Genomic DNA, 15,997 nt, shown 5'->3' with positions numbered 1-15,997 from the left:
GTAATTGCAAGTTTTACTAATATGAAGGTGTTTGAATGCAAAATTTTATAGACGATACAGGAAAACAGATTCACATTCACAAAGTATTAAAGACCGAAGTATCTCCCAGTAAATCGGCAGGGGCGAAAGGCAAAGGCCGACACTCGCGGTGACAAAAAGAGGTGAAGGTGTAAATCAATGTCGAAGGGATATTTGCTACGAGGCTACCGCAGAGTGCTTCACATATGTTATTTTTCTTTAGGAACTCAAACATGTTTTTTTCTTCTGATTATTAGTTCACCATATCATTTATCATACTGGTGCAAGTATAAGAGTTAAACAACCTTTTTGTTTAAGAAAATCGTTTAAGAAAATAAAAACTACGTGATAAAACTAAGGTCTCCAACTCTCCATCAATGATTTTTTTGTTTTGTTTTTGCTATCTCTAAAATTTCAAATGAATGCAAAATCTTTTTTGTGAACGTTATAAACGTAAGCTAACGAACTTACAAAATCAAAAGTATTTTTCCCTTGCTCAGTGTTTAGACTCATTGTATCCTACATCACACGGCCACTAGCAGATATTTTGTAAACAACATACAGTAGTTTGAACACATTAATACTGTAAATTATTTTAAACTAGTTCGATTCTTCTAGTATCATTACATAATCAAGAAATCGTTTTTCATGATAGTTATGGTTTCCTATATTCACACAAAACATCGTTTTAAATTACGTTGACCTCTAGTGACATTTTGCACGACACCAAGGGAAGTCAACAAAAAAAGTCAAATAAATTATGTTCAAAGAACAGGCAACAATCAAACATTAGGGCCATTCTCTTTCACAGGATTCAAGTCAAAGATAGCCAATGTATACAACTTTCCAGTAAAATCAAGATTTGATATTTGGTCATCTTTCTTAAATGGTTTGATAGAAGAACAATACTTCTAGAATCTTCACCCCAATCAAACCTCCTCTGCAACCTCTCGAACTCATGACATCTCGTGATTTCCACTTTTTACCACTCTTCCCATCTCTCTCTGCAAGCCCTTCTCCTTCTAACATCCGTGAAACTTCAGACATCACTAGTCTGTCTTTAGGCGAACCTTGTGTACAAAGCAAATCACTTGTATCATCATCTCTACTTCTTCTTTTGATATAATCCTCATCCAGATATATTCCTATCTACGATTGCTCCCAAATTCTAATATAAAGTACGTGGACCAATATTATAAGACATTAACTAGATCAGTGCTATGATTCAACTTACAGAGAAGTGACAAAGTTTTTGTCATCAGAAATGACTTGGGACCAAATGCAAGGATTCACTTGATTCTGATTCCAGTCACTGAGTTGATTAGGCAATGCACGTAACTAAATCCCTCAACGCAAATAGCGCATCCCCTGAGATTGTAAAAAAAAAAGACTTTGCATAGGAGATAAAACGAGTCAAAGGAGATGATGCTAGGACACGAATCTGCTCAGTTTCCCATAAGATTTAGGCAACAGCAAATGACGATAGAAGATGAACCGGAAATCCCGTACCGGATAAGAAAATCCAAAAAAATATATATATATCGCAGCTAGAAAGATTCACTGAGGGGAATAGAACCAAAGAGAACAAAACAGAACCAAGAAAAGTTGAAAAAAGGAGCAAAAAGCTTTGTCCTTTCGATCTTGTTTGTTTTTGTACAAATTGTTTGGCAAATCGACAATTATCACTCTCGTCTAAGAGCGATGTCTGAAGAAAAGTCAAAGTCCGATGCTGCCATGCTGGTCCACCAACTGCTTTTTCTTCGTGTAACTTGTAACTAAAATTTAAAAATTTAACTAGCTTTGTTAATATTATTAATCACGACGTGTTCAGTTCATCCCCGCTGCGTATGGTTTACCTATTTTTCCTGTTTCTTGCTGTGTAATTAACAAAGATGTTTAACGTGAAATGTTCGGTATGACACGTGTTAAACGAACATATCATCACTATGCATGTGTTACTATGCATGTGTTTACAAACATACGTTTCTATTTGGTTTAAGTGTTTTAATGGATTTTAAAATCCAAGTCAAATCAAGTATTATTGGTTTTATCATTTTAAAATCCAATTTCAAATCTGTTGTTATTGGTTCTATTAAAAAATGAATTTTAAAATCATGTGTTATTCAATATTAATGATTTCTTTAAAGATTTGATTTTAACTTAGATTTGAGTGGATTTATAAATAATTTTAAGAGTAAAACACAATGGAGCAAATATTGAATTAAACCTTGTTATTTTGACTGAATTTGTATTATTGAGTTTTTCCAATTCCTTGTTTTTTTGTGTGTATCCTAATAAACGTAGTTGATAAGAATCTTAATATTACGTCTTTTGTTCATTTTTAAAACATGCATTAGGCACATGTCTTGCATACAAACATATTGTATAATACATATATAAAAACGAAATTGGTGTTATTACTTATCTTGTTGTTACAAAAATGATGATGAATTGTTTCTCGAGTTGTTTTCTCTTGTGAAGAGAGAACTTATTGACACTTCTTCAACTTTCAAATTGATAGGTGCAAACGAAATTAGTCTCGCATACGAAAATGCTGAATTAGTTATCATTATTGTGATTCAAATAACATAAGCAATGTGATTGTGCGTGTTTTGATAAGCTTTTTTATCAAGTGTATACATCATCAAACATGAATACATAATTTTTTTAGACATTAAGAAACTTTAGAAGAAGAAAAAAAAAAAAATATATATATATATATATATATATCGCATGAAAATGATGAACTAGATGCATAATTACGCAATGAGAACTTTATATATACATTTCATTGATTTATAATAATCCACTTATTTTGATTTTGAAATCTATATAGTTAATTTTGAAATCTGTTTGTCTGATTTTAGAATCAATGGATTAGTCAATGATTTCTAAATCCAAAAAGAATTTCTAAATCCACTAAACTACTAGAACCAATAACCTCCACTTAATCTAAATTTATTATACTATCTCAATTCACTCTACCTAACGAATACAAATCACGTCATAACCTCATCTTTCTTTTCACCGTGCCTGGGCATTTTAACCTGGACCCGAAGATCCAAACCGGAACCGATCCAAAAATACTCGACCTGAAACCGAACCGAAAATTTACAAGTACCTTTTGGGTCTAAATTTTTTTACCCGAAAGAACCAGAACCGAAAAGGAACCGACCCGAATAGACACGGACCCGAAAAGAACCGACCCGAATAGACCCGATCCGATAAGAACCGATTTATACCCGACTTAAAAACATATATATCTAAAACTATGATGTTTTTGTGTTCTATTTTATATATATTATTTTATGATTTAGTTAAAATATTTTTTGTTAACAACATTGTTATTATTTTTTAACATTTTTTAAGTAATATAAAATTTTAAAATGTAAAATTTAGAGTTTTAAAATGTTTTATTTTAATTATTAATAGTTGTTTTGTGAAATTTTATATATATATGACAAATATTCAACTAAAGTTGATGGAATTGGGTATATCATGTCCTTTTCAGATCCTAAATACCCGAACCCGACCCGGACTCGATATGGACCCGAAAAATTATGGATATTTTATGTGTATTTTAATTATAGATCCGAACCGACTCGGACCCGAGAAGAACCGACCCAAATCCGAACCGAAAATTTCTAAATACCTATTAGATCTAAATATTTAGGACCCGAAAAAACCCGGATCCGAAAGGAACCGGCCCGAACCTGACCGAAGACCCGAACTCCCAGGCCTACTTTTCACAATCAATCAAGAACCTACCAAACACACAAACAAGAATCGTCTATCCACGGTTATGGAGAGAAAACAACACTTTGTGTTAGTTCACAACGCTTATCATGGAGCTTGGATCTGGTTCAAGCTCAAACCCCTCCTTGAATCCGCCGGTCACCGCGTCACTGCCGTCGAACTCGCCGCCTCCGGGATCGATCGACGCCCAATCCAAGCCGTTGAATCTTTCGAGGAATACTCCCAACCGTTGATCGAAACCCTCGCATCTCTCCCTGAGAACGAAGAGGTGATTCTCGTTGGGTTCAGCTTCGGAGGCATCAACATTGCTTACGCCGCCGATAAGTTCCCGGCGAAAACTAAGGTTCTTGTGTTCGTCAACGCTTTCTTGCCCGACACAACCCATGTGCCCTCTCACGTGCTAGATAAGGTTTCATAATAATTTAACATGAGCTTCTTTTTTTTCAATTTAGCATGAGATATATTACTATATATATTTCAGTATATGAGAATTAATTATTTGTTTTATTATTGATGAGAAAGTATATGGAGATGCCTGGTGATTTTGAAGACTGTGAGTTGTCGTCCCATGGAACAATGAGTTTGTTGAAGATGGGACCTAAGTTCATGAAGAACCGTCTTTACCAAGAATGTTCTGTCCAGGTATTAACCACTAAGTCTATATATTGAAACTGTGCTTGGGAATGGAATGTAAATTGAATTGAATTAATTATGTTTACTAGTGGAACACAAGAAGTCTATAAGCATGTCAAAGTAGACGCTAGATATAAAGAGACCATGTGTTTCTTTATGTTATGAGATGATTATTGGGAATTGTGTATGTGTATGTGTTAAAAATAGGATTACGAGCTGGCAAAAACGTTGCATAGACAAGGCTCATTTTTCAAAGAGGATTTAGCAAAGAAAGAAAAGTTTAGCGAGGAAGGGTATGGCTCGGTTCGACGAGTTTACATAATGGGTAAAGAAGACAAAGCTATTCCGTGCGATTTTATTCGTTGGATGATTGATAATTTCAACGTATCAAAAGTGTACGAGATCGACGGTGGAGATCACATGGTGATGCTCTCCAAACCCCAACAACTCTTCGAGTGTCTCTCTACTATCGCCTTCGATTCGAATTAATAAAAATAAACATGAGTTGTAATGAAATAAACTGTGGACTAATGTGTCATCTATATCATCATCTTTTTCTTTACTAGAACATGAAGTTGCATCGTCATGTTAGCATAGATAATAACAGTAAGTAATGCACTTAGTTATGGTTAATTGATTGCTTTATTAATTTGAAGCTATAAACCAACAGAAGAAAAAGCTAAAAGTGATGTTAATAATTGTACGAAGCCTTACTCAGATATGGGTCTACCGAAGATTCACGAGAAGAGTCTCAAACAGTGATTGTGTAGGACATCGAGGCAGGTGAGACAAAATTGATTTATCAACTTTGACAGTGTGTTGTTCCATTCAAATCAAATCTAGTTCAAGCTTTTTCCAGAATGAAATTATAAATTTGATTCAATACATAGGGGTTTAGATAAACAAAAGGTTAACAAATCTTTTTTTTTTAGCTCAAAAGGATTTTGTCAGTAAAATAAAAGCTGAAAAAGCTGATGAATTAAATTGTGAACATGCAAACGTTAAGGAAACAAGAAGACAGACTTTAATGTTAATTGAATTTAACAAAACCAAAGTGTTGAAAGAAATGAATGACGCAAGTAAGTAGTTACATACATCTCTATCTCTCTGCAAATGCAATTATCAGTGACGACATCAGCGATTTTGTTTTTTTTTCTTCTTCTTGAAAATAATCACAGACCTTTTTGATTATTTACAAATTGAGCCGTACATATACAAAGAACACCTCTAGTCTCAATTATACAAAATCAAATTTAAACTTAAAATAAAGGAGAGACCTAACCCCAAGATGATGGTTTCAAGGGTTGTAAAAGTGTCCATTGCAGTGGCATTTCCATCCCATGGGCTTGTAGTTAGAGTACTGGTCTAGTACGGTGGTTAGGGAGGAAGGAGGCCGTACGAAACCGCCGGAGAACGGGTCAACTCGGGTGAAACGGGAGCGGCTCGGGAGAGTGGGGACTTGAGTAGGCATACAAGGATGGCAGCCGTTGCAGCTGTTGTGGCAGCTCGGTGGTGTAGAACCTAATCTTGCTTTATCTTCGACCAAAGCCACCTAATAATCAAATAACTTTTAAATCAATCAAAAATGAAAGATTAGGAAAAAAAAAAGAGACATTGAGTGAAAGATTTGATTACTTGGGGAGAATTGGGAGGCTGGACAGGTTGAAGAAAGGATGAGACGTGTGGAGTGATGAAAACGAGGAAGAAGAGGAGGAGAAGGGTAGAATTGTAAGTAGTGAACATGTTGATCTTCGAGTTTAGTAGCCTATCACCAACCATAGATGAGAAACTTTCATGTGCGTCTAGTGAAATTTCAAGAGTTTAGAAGCTAAACAGAGAGAGTGAAATTTCAAGAAATTTTGAAAAGCAAAACAGAGAGAAGAAGCTTTTGGACCAGTTGTTTTAAAATGAGTGAGATGGAGAAATCTTTAAGGTGAGAGGAAGGGGTAAAATGGTAAAAGTGAGAGGGAAGGGTGAAAGGAACAAGACGGAGTGGGGGAGACAGAATAGGAGGATACATATCAGAGGAGAGAGTCTCAGAAACTAGCCTTCTTTCTATGCGTCACTTCAATCTCTACTACTCTCTTTTCATTTTATTTGTCATCTCCTTTGCCATTGTTCACTAGTTTTGGAACAAAAACATTCACTGTTAATTTTATTGATTGATTGACGATGACTTCACATTTTCGGTTTGGCTATATCAGTGCTAAACCGGGTTCAATGAGTTTAATCACGAAATCCTTGTGTTGAAAATTGGGTCAATAACTATTGTTAGCCAAAGTCAAGCTAATATGTTTGTTAGTTGTAAAAGTCAATGTTTCACTCTATTTTTCAAAAACATAGTCAACTGTTTCAATTAATGTTCTGTCATCACTATTGAGCTTCTAAAAGAAGCTTTCCATTCACTTGCATTCCTATATGAACGAACCACATTTAAAAGTAAGTGTTTTAGGACATTTGCTGAATTTGCATTCGTTTGTGTTGTATCACCACATCAATGTGGAAGAGGACCATAACAATCGACCAGCATCCCTTGAATGTCGAATTAATATGCGTAGGGGCATCTCTAGAAGTCATTAATTGTTTCATGGTTCCACACTCATTACTAACGCTAGCTTCAGAGCATTTTCAATGCAATACTCAATTTTTTTTTTCAAAATAGAGTAAAAGTTAAAATGGAATAAAAATGTTCAACCCTACTCAATTTCTCATGAACAAACAAAAAATAGATTACTCCATTTATGGAATAAATTATATTATAGAGTGAGATTTAGAGTTGGTTTAGGAACAGTTTTCGCTCTATTTTCATTTTTGAGATTTGGAACATTTACGGAGTACCCAGTAATAATCCAAATGTTGAGTGGACCTTTCAACGGTTAAAAAAACGAGTGTTAATAACTTTTCACGGGTAAGTATCTATTTTACTGACACATCAAATAGAGGTTTCCTTTATCATCACAACAAAATAGTAAGCAAATAGGAGAATCGAGGTTCCTTTTATCATCAGAGAAAATAGTAAGCAAATAAGGAAATTACTGAGTAGCAAATAGTAGTAAAGAACCACAGTTTGACTGAGATTTGATTTTTCACTCAAAAGGTGAAAGAGGTAAAAGTTTCCAAAGATCATCAATAAATGAAGAAGAGAAGAAGGATGCCACATTTTTATCATTTTTGACTGCTTTCATTTAATTACTTTCAACAATCTTATGTTATCATTAAATGTTGTATAGTCTATGCGTGTCTCTTTCTGCTGCTTTCCAACAAGTTTAGAAGTATCGTTTTCTCCTCCTTTGTACTGTCCATATTTTATTTGTATGTGTAGTACTTTCAATTTCAGAAAATTAGTTCTTCCCACGATATATTTGTTTCGAATAAAAAGTACTAGTAAGTAACCACCATAATGGCGACTTCTTACAAATAAGCAAAAGTTTCGATCGACATCCCTTTCTTATTAAAGGAGGAGCATTGCTAGAAATAAACCTTGGCCTCATGTGTTTATTACATGAGTGCCATTTCCTAGGTGTCATCACCACATGCACTCTCACTTACTTTTTAGAAAAACCCTTCATGAACTAGAAAAATTACATACAAATGCCACTGGTCATTACATTATACTATATGATTTCGGATTTCAAAAATCACTTTCGGATTACATTCCGATTTCCAAAAAAAAAATCGGGATCTAAATAAGGCAGCATATTAACTCATTTCTAAGGTAGACTTTATGATATGTTCAAAAATTTGGAAATGTTTTATTTAAATAAGGCAACACAATAAGTGTCTCATCGATCGTTATGTATGCTTTAGTACAATTTTTGATTCTTTAAACGTGGTACAACTAAGTTCTTTAACCTGTATCAGTACTTGGTACATCTAAAGTTCATATCAAAATTCATAAAACTAATCTTGCAACAAGCAAACTATGTTTATCATAAAACTAATCTACAATCGTTTATCATAATATTTATATCATAACCTATACGAATGTTCATATCAAATCGTTTTATGATATTTTTGATTCAATTCATCGAAAATAACCAATTAAACCCAAGACTTAATGCTTCAAAATATTAAGGAAACACAATTTAATTGTTAATGTAATCAAGGAAACTAAATTCAAAGAATTGGAAAACTTACTTTAATCGATAGGGGAATGATTCTGATATATTTTTGTCGTGACCATCACTGATACATCTAAAGTTCATATCAAAATTCATAAAACTAATCTTGCAACAAGCAAACTATGTTTATAGGAGTAGGATTTCTTGAAGAATATATGATGGAACCTACGAACGGAAATAATGGTATCATCGACCACAAAATCTGTTTTTTTGTACTACACATCCCGTAAGTATTCAACATCTGTAAAAAGAAAGATATACATTTGTATAGTATCACATGGTTTGAACCCCTTTTTTTTTTACAGTAACGTCGTCATTAAGTGTGTCGCTTATGGTGCATTTGCTCATGTTTTCAATGATTTATGGAATTCTATAGATGCAGACATAATATTATGTGTTTTGTAGTGTTGGCAAATTAAATGGGGACAAGGTAATCTATTGTATTTATTGTATATACAATAAATTAATCGGAGCTGATATTATATGTATATTTTACTAATATTTTTTCATATTTCATAATAAGGCCGACTTAAGAGGGTTACTAACATTGATGGGTTTTCCAAAGTTGTCTTCGACCCCATTGGTGTTCCAGAAATTGATGCTTTACGATTGAGGTAATACATGCATTCACATATTTTGTTAAATAATGTTTTTAAATTCTCTAGATGATCTATTTGCTATATTTCTCATAATAGGATTGCAAACGAAGACTTATGAAAACATTATTGACATCAGTTATTTTGTCTCCATTTTTATTTTTGTTTTGTTTTTTTATACATTGTTCATTTTATATTTTATTAGACTGTTGCTTATGTTTCATTTAATATTGTATTTATAATTTACCCGCATGCAAACAAATATACAATTTAATTTTAATGGCCATCGCATATAAATTTATATTGACATACTAAAATTCTTAGCTATAATCCGTACTTTCTTACATATATTGTTTTTACTATGACTTTAATTTTTATTATGTCTACATATTAAAAGTTATAATATTTTAATAATCTTCTCGCTCCGTGCAGGGCGCGGGTTATCACCTAGTGATAATAATAAAAGGAATAGAATACGGAATGGTCCATGAACAATTGATGATATTTAACTACTGTTCAGTTACAATTTATGGTGGCATCGACTACTCGACTTTTCTATGGCTTCTTGAAAATACAGCTCAGAACTTTTGTGCATCTAATAAGAGTATGGTTTGAACTTTGAAGTAAACGTACATATAGAAAACAAGAGAAGTAAATGCACGTATTAAATCAAACGAAGCCAAGTTTTTTTTTTCTCTCAGGAAGAACAGGGAATATTATTACATAAGCCACCTGAAATTTGGAATATCTTTTCATTTTCTTTTAAATCATTTTTATAATAAAATCGAAAATTGGGAAAATTACAAGACGCGAAATAAAGGCTGTGAAATTACGTTCCGTGGTAACGCGTTCTGTGACTATCTTTTTCCACATTACCTGATTTGTCGCATTCTCTTTAAAATAAATATTTATGTTAAAATATACAGATAAATTGAAGCCACAAAAAGAGATTATATGAGATGGGAAAAATTATGTAGAAAAACGACGGCCGACAAAAAAAATGTAGAAAGACGACGTGATTGTCAAAACAAAAAAAACCAGAAAAAAATTGCAAGATGCAAGTCTGCAACTACAAGAGTCCAGGGCTTTTGTCTCCCTCCGATAGTTGATACTTAGAAAAGATCCTACGGCCCAAGAATGTTTGGTCACAAGCTGAAGCCTATTCACGTCTCGGCAAAGGATACAATGAAAAGGTTACTACTACTACTCTTCCTCGATTTTAATTCCCGGTTTAATCCGGTAAACAACCTTAACAAATTCCCGGTTTTATAACTGCTACATGTTCTTTTACCGGTGAGCAGCTCGGTATGCATCCTCGTCCGAAATAACCGCCGGTATGTTCCATGTTCCCAGCGAAGGGCCAGAAACTTTCCCCCCTAAACTTTTTCACCGAGTCAATAAGTCAACAGAAATGGAGTTTTTGATGATATAATTGTATTATTGATACCTTCTTTAGTAGCTTCTTCACATCTCCTTTGGTAATTTGAAGACAAATGTGGATCCAGGGATTTCATGATCTCTTCATACTTCTCTTCAGCTGCTGATATCCGCTTGGCCTGTAAGAAACAATGAAAACTGTAAAAATGTTTTCAGAGAAACGTCGATTGAATGATTGTCGTGTTAACGCTTCTTTACCAGCTCAGTGGGTGCATTTGATGGGCCAAAGATTCCCACAAACATTCGTAATACATTGAAACTGTTCTCCAGCACGTCGTCCTACAAGAAAAGCATATCAGTGGAGATCTCGATGTGACACAGCTATTCTCTGAGTGTAGCTAACCTCATAGTCGAACCTGCAAAAATACAATTCAAAATGCACTCAAGACCCTGAAAGACTCAACAAACTTAGTATATATGGAAGATGGAAAAATGTTTCAAAAGAAAGCGTACAGATCATCAGCTACTTCAACCAGGAACTCTGAAACTGACAAGAACTCCATGTGCAACTCATTCACCTTTTCCGCAGTTTCCAAAGAAAGAAAACATAAATCAAATACAAACTGAATATGACTTCTCATCAAGAAATGACAAGGCACATGATGAATGTACTACTCACCTCTACTCCTCTCAACTTGTATAGCAGAAGATTCAACACCCGGTAATCAAAAGACTTCAAATGAATTGCTCTCATCACATCTTCGACACAGATCTATAAAGATATATATAGATCAAACGGTGAGCAAATCTATAGCATACATAAACAGCCACTTATTTGAAGGAAGTAACCTGAACCAGTTACCTTATTTTTGTTCGAAAGAGCATGACAAAGCTTTCTTTCTAACGCCCAATACTCTTTGCCCGACTCAAACTCTTGTTGTATTCTAACCAATGACATAGTTAATATCTGTTAAGTTCTGCTATATTGTTTGTCCCTTTGCTGATAAATACAATAAGGAAAATTATAAAGTTATCTCAAGGAAATACCTTTGCGTCAAAAGGCCCTCACGTTCAAGCACATCTCCGAGCGGCTTCAATGGATCAGTTTCAAACAAAACCCGTGATCCAGCATTCCATCCATGGCTTGAACACTGCATCTCAATTCTCAAACCATTAGGCTCTACACTAATTTGGTGATTCCCACACTCCAAAATATTAGAGATGGCATCTTACATTGACTCGGGATTCACAAGCTGATTCGCGGACAATCTTCTCATTAAGAGCATCCATCTAGGGAAACAGAAAGACTTCAAAATTTCTTAGAACCGGGTTAGGTGCAACTTCACTGAACAAAAATATACAGTTATTACCTGATATATGTAACTCTCAGTGAATGAAAGGACGGGTAAATATCTAAATATTGACTGTGGTTCGCTAACTTCCAAGTGATGGAACATGAAGTAAGACCTGGACTGCAACACGATATGGACTATCACTAAGACTAACACATTTTCAAAAATCAAGAGAGAGATACACTTGCATAAGTCATAAGAGAAGTTTTTTCTCCCTCTATCTTTCTCTACTTGATTATGCTTGTGTATGAGTAAAGAACTTACGAAATCCTCAAGTGTAGAGTTTGCTCTCTTCATTGCATCAACCCCGACCATTGCCACGTCTTCTTGAGCTTTCTGTGCCGCGTAAGGATCAACATTATCCATGACACTCCTCTTTTGAGACTCTACTACATAGAAATTAAACTATTAACCGCCATTCACATAATAACTGAAAAGACTAAAGCAAACCGAAGATTCAGAGAATATATATACGCTTTAAAGTAACTCAAACAAACACATCTTCGAAGCAGAGGCAATTTCAAGTGAGCTGAAACAAAAACAACAGAAACATAGATAACTACAAAGGGAACTGATTATAAGAACCTGAACTTGTGTTAAGTGGTTTGGAATCATCGCCTCGCTGAATCGACCTCGATATCTCATCGAGGAAACGTCCAGATACCTACGCAGTAAAACAAAACGCTTCGAAAGAGGAATAATCAAAAATGGTATCAAGCTTTTGCTTACTTTCGGTATGAAATCAGAGACCAAGACGAGTTTCGATTCAACATCTAGGTCGCCGCATGGTTGTACCTTAGAACGAAGAATGATATCAGATTTCAAAATTCTCCGGGAAAAAATTCGAAAAACCATTCAACTTTCTCACTTACCAGGAAAAGAACGAGATCGGAAATGAACCGAGAAGAAGAAGAAGAAGAAGATTCATGATCGGAAGTTAGTAAACCGCGAGAAGAGACGGCTGATACAACACTCTGCAACTTCTCCAATCGCCTTGGCTCTTCCATCGTCGTCTCCCCCAAATCAGAAGAATAACAAAAAAAAGTATGACGTGGACATTTTGTTTGCCATGTCAGCAATACAGCGTAAAACGACGTCGTCGAGTAATGGGCCTCAGGACCGTGAAGGCGAGTTTCAATATTCCTTTGATTCGGCCCTCTTTTGATTTAATTAGTAAACAGCATCGCACCGAAAAACATGCGCCTGACACATAGAGAAAAAAAGTATCCACAACAACCAACGATCGTTTGACACGTAAGCATCGTCAACGAGTTACACAAGACTTAACCGCACGAGATCACTCCGTATAAAACTTCACCTTCGTTTAGTTGAATACTTCACACCATTTGCTGAGAAAGAAGACGGTGAAAGATGTCGAGCGGAGGATACGGAGACCCGTCGCAGAAGATTGACTACGTCTTCAAGCTAGTCCTGATCGGAGACTCCGGAGTCGGGAAATCGCAGATACTCTCTCGTTACGCGAGAAACGAGTTCAGCTTGGACTCCAAAGCCACCATCGGCGTCGAGTTCCAAACTCGAACACTCGTGATGGACCATAAGAGCGTCAAGGCTCAGATCTGGGACACCGCGGGCCAAGAACGGTAAAATCTCTACGCCCTTTCCTTTCAGATCTCGTGTTCGATCTGCGTGCGAAACTTTTCTAATTTTGTTTTCCGAGATTTGAATTGAAAACGACGTCGTCGTAATTTGCTCAAAATCAAGTTGCATCTGATTGTAAACAAGTTTTTTTGGTTGAATATAATTTCACAATTCATTTTTTTTTTAAAGTGAAGAAAACGACGTCGTGACGCAGGTATAGAGCGGTGACGAGTGCTTACTACAGAGGAGCGGTTGGGGCGATGCTTGTTTACGACGTGACGCGGCGTCAGACGTTCGATCACATCCCGCGGTGGCTGGAGGAGCTGAGAGGACACGCGGACAAGAACATTGTGATAATACTCGTCGGGAACAAGTCCGATCTCGAGGATCAGCGTGCGATCTCGACGGAAGATGCTAAAGAGTTCGCGGAGACGGAAGGGCTTTTCTTCTTGGAGACTTCGGCTCTGAACGCGGTCAACGTGGAGACGGCTTTCTCGACTGTTTTGACTGAGATTTTTAATATTGTGAACAAGAAGAATCTTGTTGCTGGGGAAGGGAATGGCGATCCGGGGTCTCTTGCTGGTAAGAAGATTGACATTGTTCCGGGGCCTGCTCAGGTGGTTCCGACCAAGAGTGGCATGTGCTGTAACTCGTAGAAACCGAATTGAATTTGTCAGTGTTTACTTTTGTATTGTTACTTCCCGTAATGGCCTTTTTGTTCGGGGTTTCTATTACAAGTGTTTGATTGAGTTTTGAGTTTGGTTTTGAAACAACACTCGAGTCATTATGAATGAAACAGTTTCAAGAACTAAAACGCAATATAGCAAACAAGTTCAAAACTTTTATATCGTAATAGAATTGAAAAGTTAACACAGAGCAGAAACCCAAAAACAAAGAGACGTTCACAATGGTGTTTTCATGTCTTTGGAGAAACAAACTAGAGAGAAAGAAATCTCTTAATTTAAGCAGCAACAGGCTTAGCGGCAGCAGAAGAGAGTCTAGACCTCTTCTTGGCCAAACTCTCGCTACGGCGATCACGCTGCTCCTTGAGTCTGGAGGCAAGAAGCTTCTGGTAGTCAGCTGCATCAGCGTTAGCCTTGGCGATTCTCTTCTTCTTGTCGGCGATTCTAGCTCTCTTCCTCTGAAGAGTCAAAGGAGTAACAAGCCTCTGGATCTTAGGGGCTTTGCTCACTTCCTTGCCTGTTAACAACCCCAAAATAAGTTATTCTTAAAACTCTCAAGATAGTGGTTTTGATTCTCTCATACCTTTCTTGTTGGTGAATTTGCGGCGATAAGTGTTGACATACTTCCTCACATCATCATCCTTGGTGAGGTTAAACAGTTTACGGATCTTAGAAGCTCTCTTAGGTCCCCTCATCCTTGGCTTCTCGGTATCGGTAAGCCCGGGGAGATCCTTCTCACCCTTCTTGACAATGACAAGGTTAAGAACAGAGAGATCTTGGCTGACAATGCAACCACGGACAGACTTTCTTCTCCTCTCTCCAGTCCTCCTTCCGTGTCCTCTGAAGCAAGGAGTACCTAATTCACACAAACAAGATTTTACATAAATACAGACAGAGAAAAACTGATTAATCTGTACATAATGTTATTAGATTAGGAGTCAAGTACCTCGGTGAAGCAAAAGGCGGACACGACCGGGGGTGAGAACTCCCTGTTTCATTGGGAAACCTTGTTTGTCACATCCTCCCATGATTTTGAAGATGTACCCCTTGAATTCCTACACATAGATTATACAGCTTGAATAACCATTTCTAAGAGCACAAAGACAAAATAAACAATCAGCGAGTAGTAGAAATATTCACCTCGCCCAAAGCATCTCCGCTAACTTCCTGAGAGAGCCTCTTGTCGTAGAAAGCACGGCTGCACCATAAAACAAAAGTCAAACTCAAATCATCTTGTCTTAAAAAAGAACGACTAAGATCAGTCATGTTGTGTATGTCGAATTCAAAACTAGCTAATAAAAAACCGTAGAAACATCAGATTCCAATATTTGCAGCAGGTATGAACTGATTCTACCGGTAAAACAATAACTGTAATAATTCAAGGTTTGTGTCCGAAAAGGAGATGTTCAACATTGTAGACTCAATTAGCCAAACGTAAACAAAACAAGAACTAATCCCAAACCTAGTATGTAAGAAAATAAAGGCAATGTGATTTAAATGAAAGATCTTACAGCTTCTGGTCGTCATCGATCTCAAGCTTCTTCTGGCAACCAGTTGTGGGATTCGCGACGTTGAACTGCGATACAAACAAAACCGAATGAACAAGCGAACTAATACAGATAACTGAGCAAAAGAGAGTGTGTGAGGAGGAAATGATGAGCTAACCTTCATCTTCTCCGATAGAAACTGTCACTACAACAGCCTGCGAGAGAGGATTAGAGATATATAACTCGCGGCGCAGTTCAGCAGTGAAGCTAGGGTTTTGTGCGGGTGAGTAAATAGCCAACTTTATACTACAAACAGATCGGTATCATAAGCCCAAATATATGGGCCTTTTCATAAATATCCAGAGAAGAACTTAT

General features: G+C 36.2%; 5 protein-coding genes and 1 long non-coding RNA gene across 8 annotated transcripts; 2 read left to right on the top strand and 4 right to left on the bottom strand.

The window, feature by feature from the left end:
• Window positions 1-752: 752 nt before the first annotated feature.
• Window positions 753-2,645, bottom strand: LOC125593165. The gene is made up of 2 exons (XR_007329101.1): window positions 1,253-2,645; window positions 753-1,088 (listed from the first exon to the last, which is right to left on the bottom strand). It is a non-coding gene; the product is annotated as an uncharacterized LOC125593165 (long non-coding RNA).
• Window positions 2,646-3,710: 1,065 nt separating this feature from the next.
• Window positions 3,711-4,969, top strand: LOC106402693 (alpha-hydroxynitrile lyase). The gene is made up of 3 exons (XM_013843477.3): window positions 3,711-4,183; window positions 4,297-4,416; window positions 4,615-4,969. Exons 1-3 carry the CDS (start codon window positions 3,821-3,823, stop codon window positions 4,894-4,896), a joined length of 765 nt encoding a protein of 254 aa, XP_013698931.1. The 5' UTR covers window positions 3,711-3,820; the 3' UTR covers window positions 4,897-4,969.
• A 417-nt stretch (window positions 4,970-5,386) lies between these two features.
• LOC106402583 (EPIDERMAL PATTERNING FACTOR-like protein 1) lies at window positions 5,387-6,465 on the bottom strand. The gene is made up of 2 exons (XM_013845634.3): window positions 6,043-6,465; window positions 5,387-5,959 (listed from the first exon to the last, which is right to left on the bottom strand). The coding sequence occupies exons 1-2, from the start codon at window positions 6,184-6,186 to the stop codon at window positions 5,705-5,707; spliced, it is 399 nt and encodes a 132-aa protein (XP_013701088.1). The 5' UTR covers window positions 6,187-6,465; the 3' UTR covers window positions 5,387-5,704.
• A 3,678-nt stretch (window positions 6,466-10,143) lies between these two features.
• Window positions 10,144-12,916, bottom strand: BNAC09G46320D. Of its 3 annotated transcripts, none has more exons than XM_022711509.2 (14): window positions 12,726-12,916; window positions 12,583-12,648; window positions 12,439-12,517; window positions 12,118-12,242; window positions 11,872-11,973; window positions 11,735-11,791; window positions 11,549-11,652; window positions 11,364-11,445; window positions 11,181-11,273; window positions 11,015-11,079; window positions 10,905-10,917; window positions 10,760-10,840; window positions 10,572-10,680; window positions 10,144-10,505 (listed from the first exon to the last, which is right to left on the bottom strand). In XM_022711509.2, the coding sequence occupies exons 1-14, from the start codon at window positions 12,858-12,860 to the stop codon at window positions 10,501-10,503; spliced, it is 1,116 nt and encodes a 371-aa protein (XP_022567230.1). In that variant the 5' UTR covers window positions 12,861-12,916; the 3' UTR covers window positions 10,144-10,500. The 3 variants fall into 3 exon arrangements, with proteins under 3 accessions (XP_022567230.1, XP_013699094.1, XP_013699095.1); XM_013843640.3 differs by having other exon boundaries at window positions 10,144-10,500; window positions 12,726-12,915; XM_013843641.3 differs by having other exon boundaries at window positions 10,144-10,500; window positions 12,118-12,239; window positions 12,726-12,915.
• A 244-nt stretch (window positions 12,917-13,160) lies between these two features.
• Window positions 13,161-14,266, top strand: LOC106405978 (ras-related protein RABA4a). The gene is made up of 2 exons (XM_013846546.3): window positions 13,161-13,454; window positions 13,667-14,266. Exons 1-2 carry the CDS (start codon window positions 13,225-13,227, stop codon window positions 14,106-14,108), a joined length of 672 nt encoding a protein of 223 aa, XP_013702000.1. The 5' UTR covers window positions 13,161-13,224; the 3' UTR covers window positions 14,109-14,266.
• Window positions 14,267-14,273: 7 nt separating this feature from the next.
• LOC106405975 (40S ribosomal protein S6-2) lies at window positions 14,274-15,941 on the bottom strand. Its single transcript, XM_013846545.3, has 6 exons — window positions 15,801-15,941; window positions 15,647-15,711; window positions 15,276-15,333; window positions 15,082-15,190; window positions 14,719-14,991; window positions 14,274-14,652 (listed from the first exon to the last, which is right to left on the bottom strand). The coding sequence occupies exons 1-6, from the start codon at window positions 15,804-15,806 to the stop codon at window positions 14,414-14,416; spliced, it is 750 nt and encodes a 249-aa protein (XP_013701999.1). The 5' UTR covers window positions 15,807-15,941; the 3' UTR covers window positions 14,274-14,413.
• Between the last annotated feature and the right edge of the window lie 56 nt (window positions 15,942-15,997).

The sequence above is a fragment of the Brassica napus genome, chromosome C9 (genome assembly GCF_020379485.1).
Source record: "Brassica napus cultivar Da-Ae chromosome C9, Da-Ae, whole genome shotgun sequence".
In the NCBI taxonomy this organism is placed as follows: Eukaryota; Viridiplantae; Streptophyta; class Magnoliopsida; order Brassicales; family Brassicaceae; genus Brassica; species Brassica napus.
Note: the sequence above shows the minus strand (reverse complement) of the source record. Positions and strands in the feature narration are given on the sequence as shown.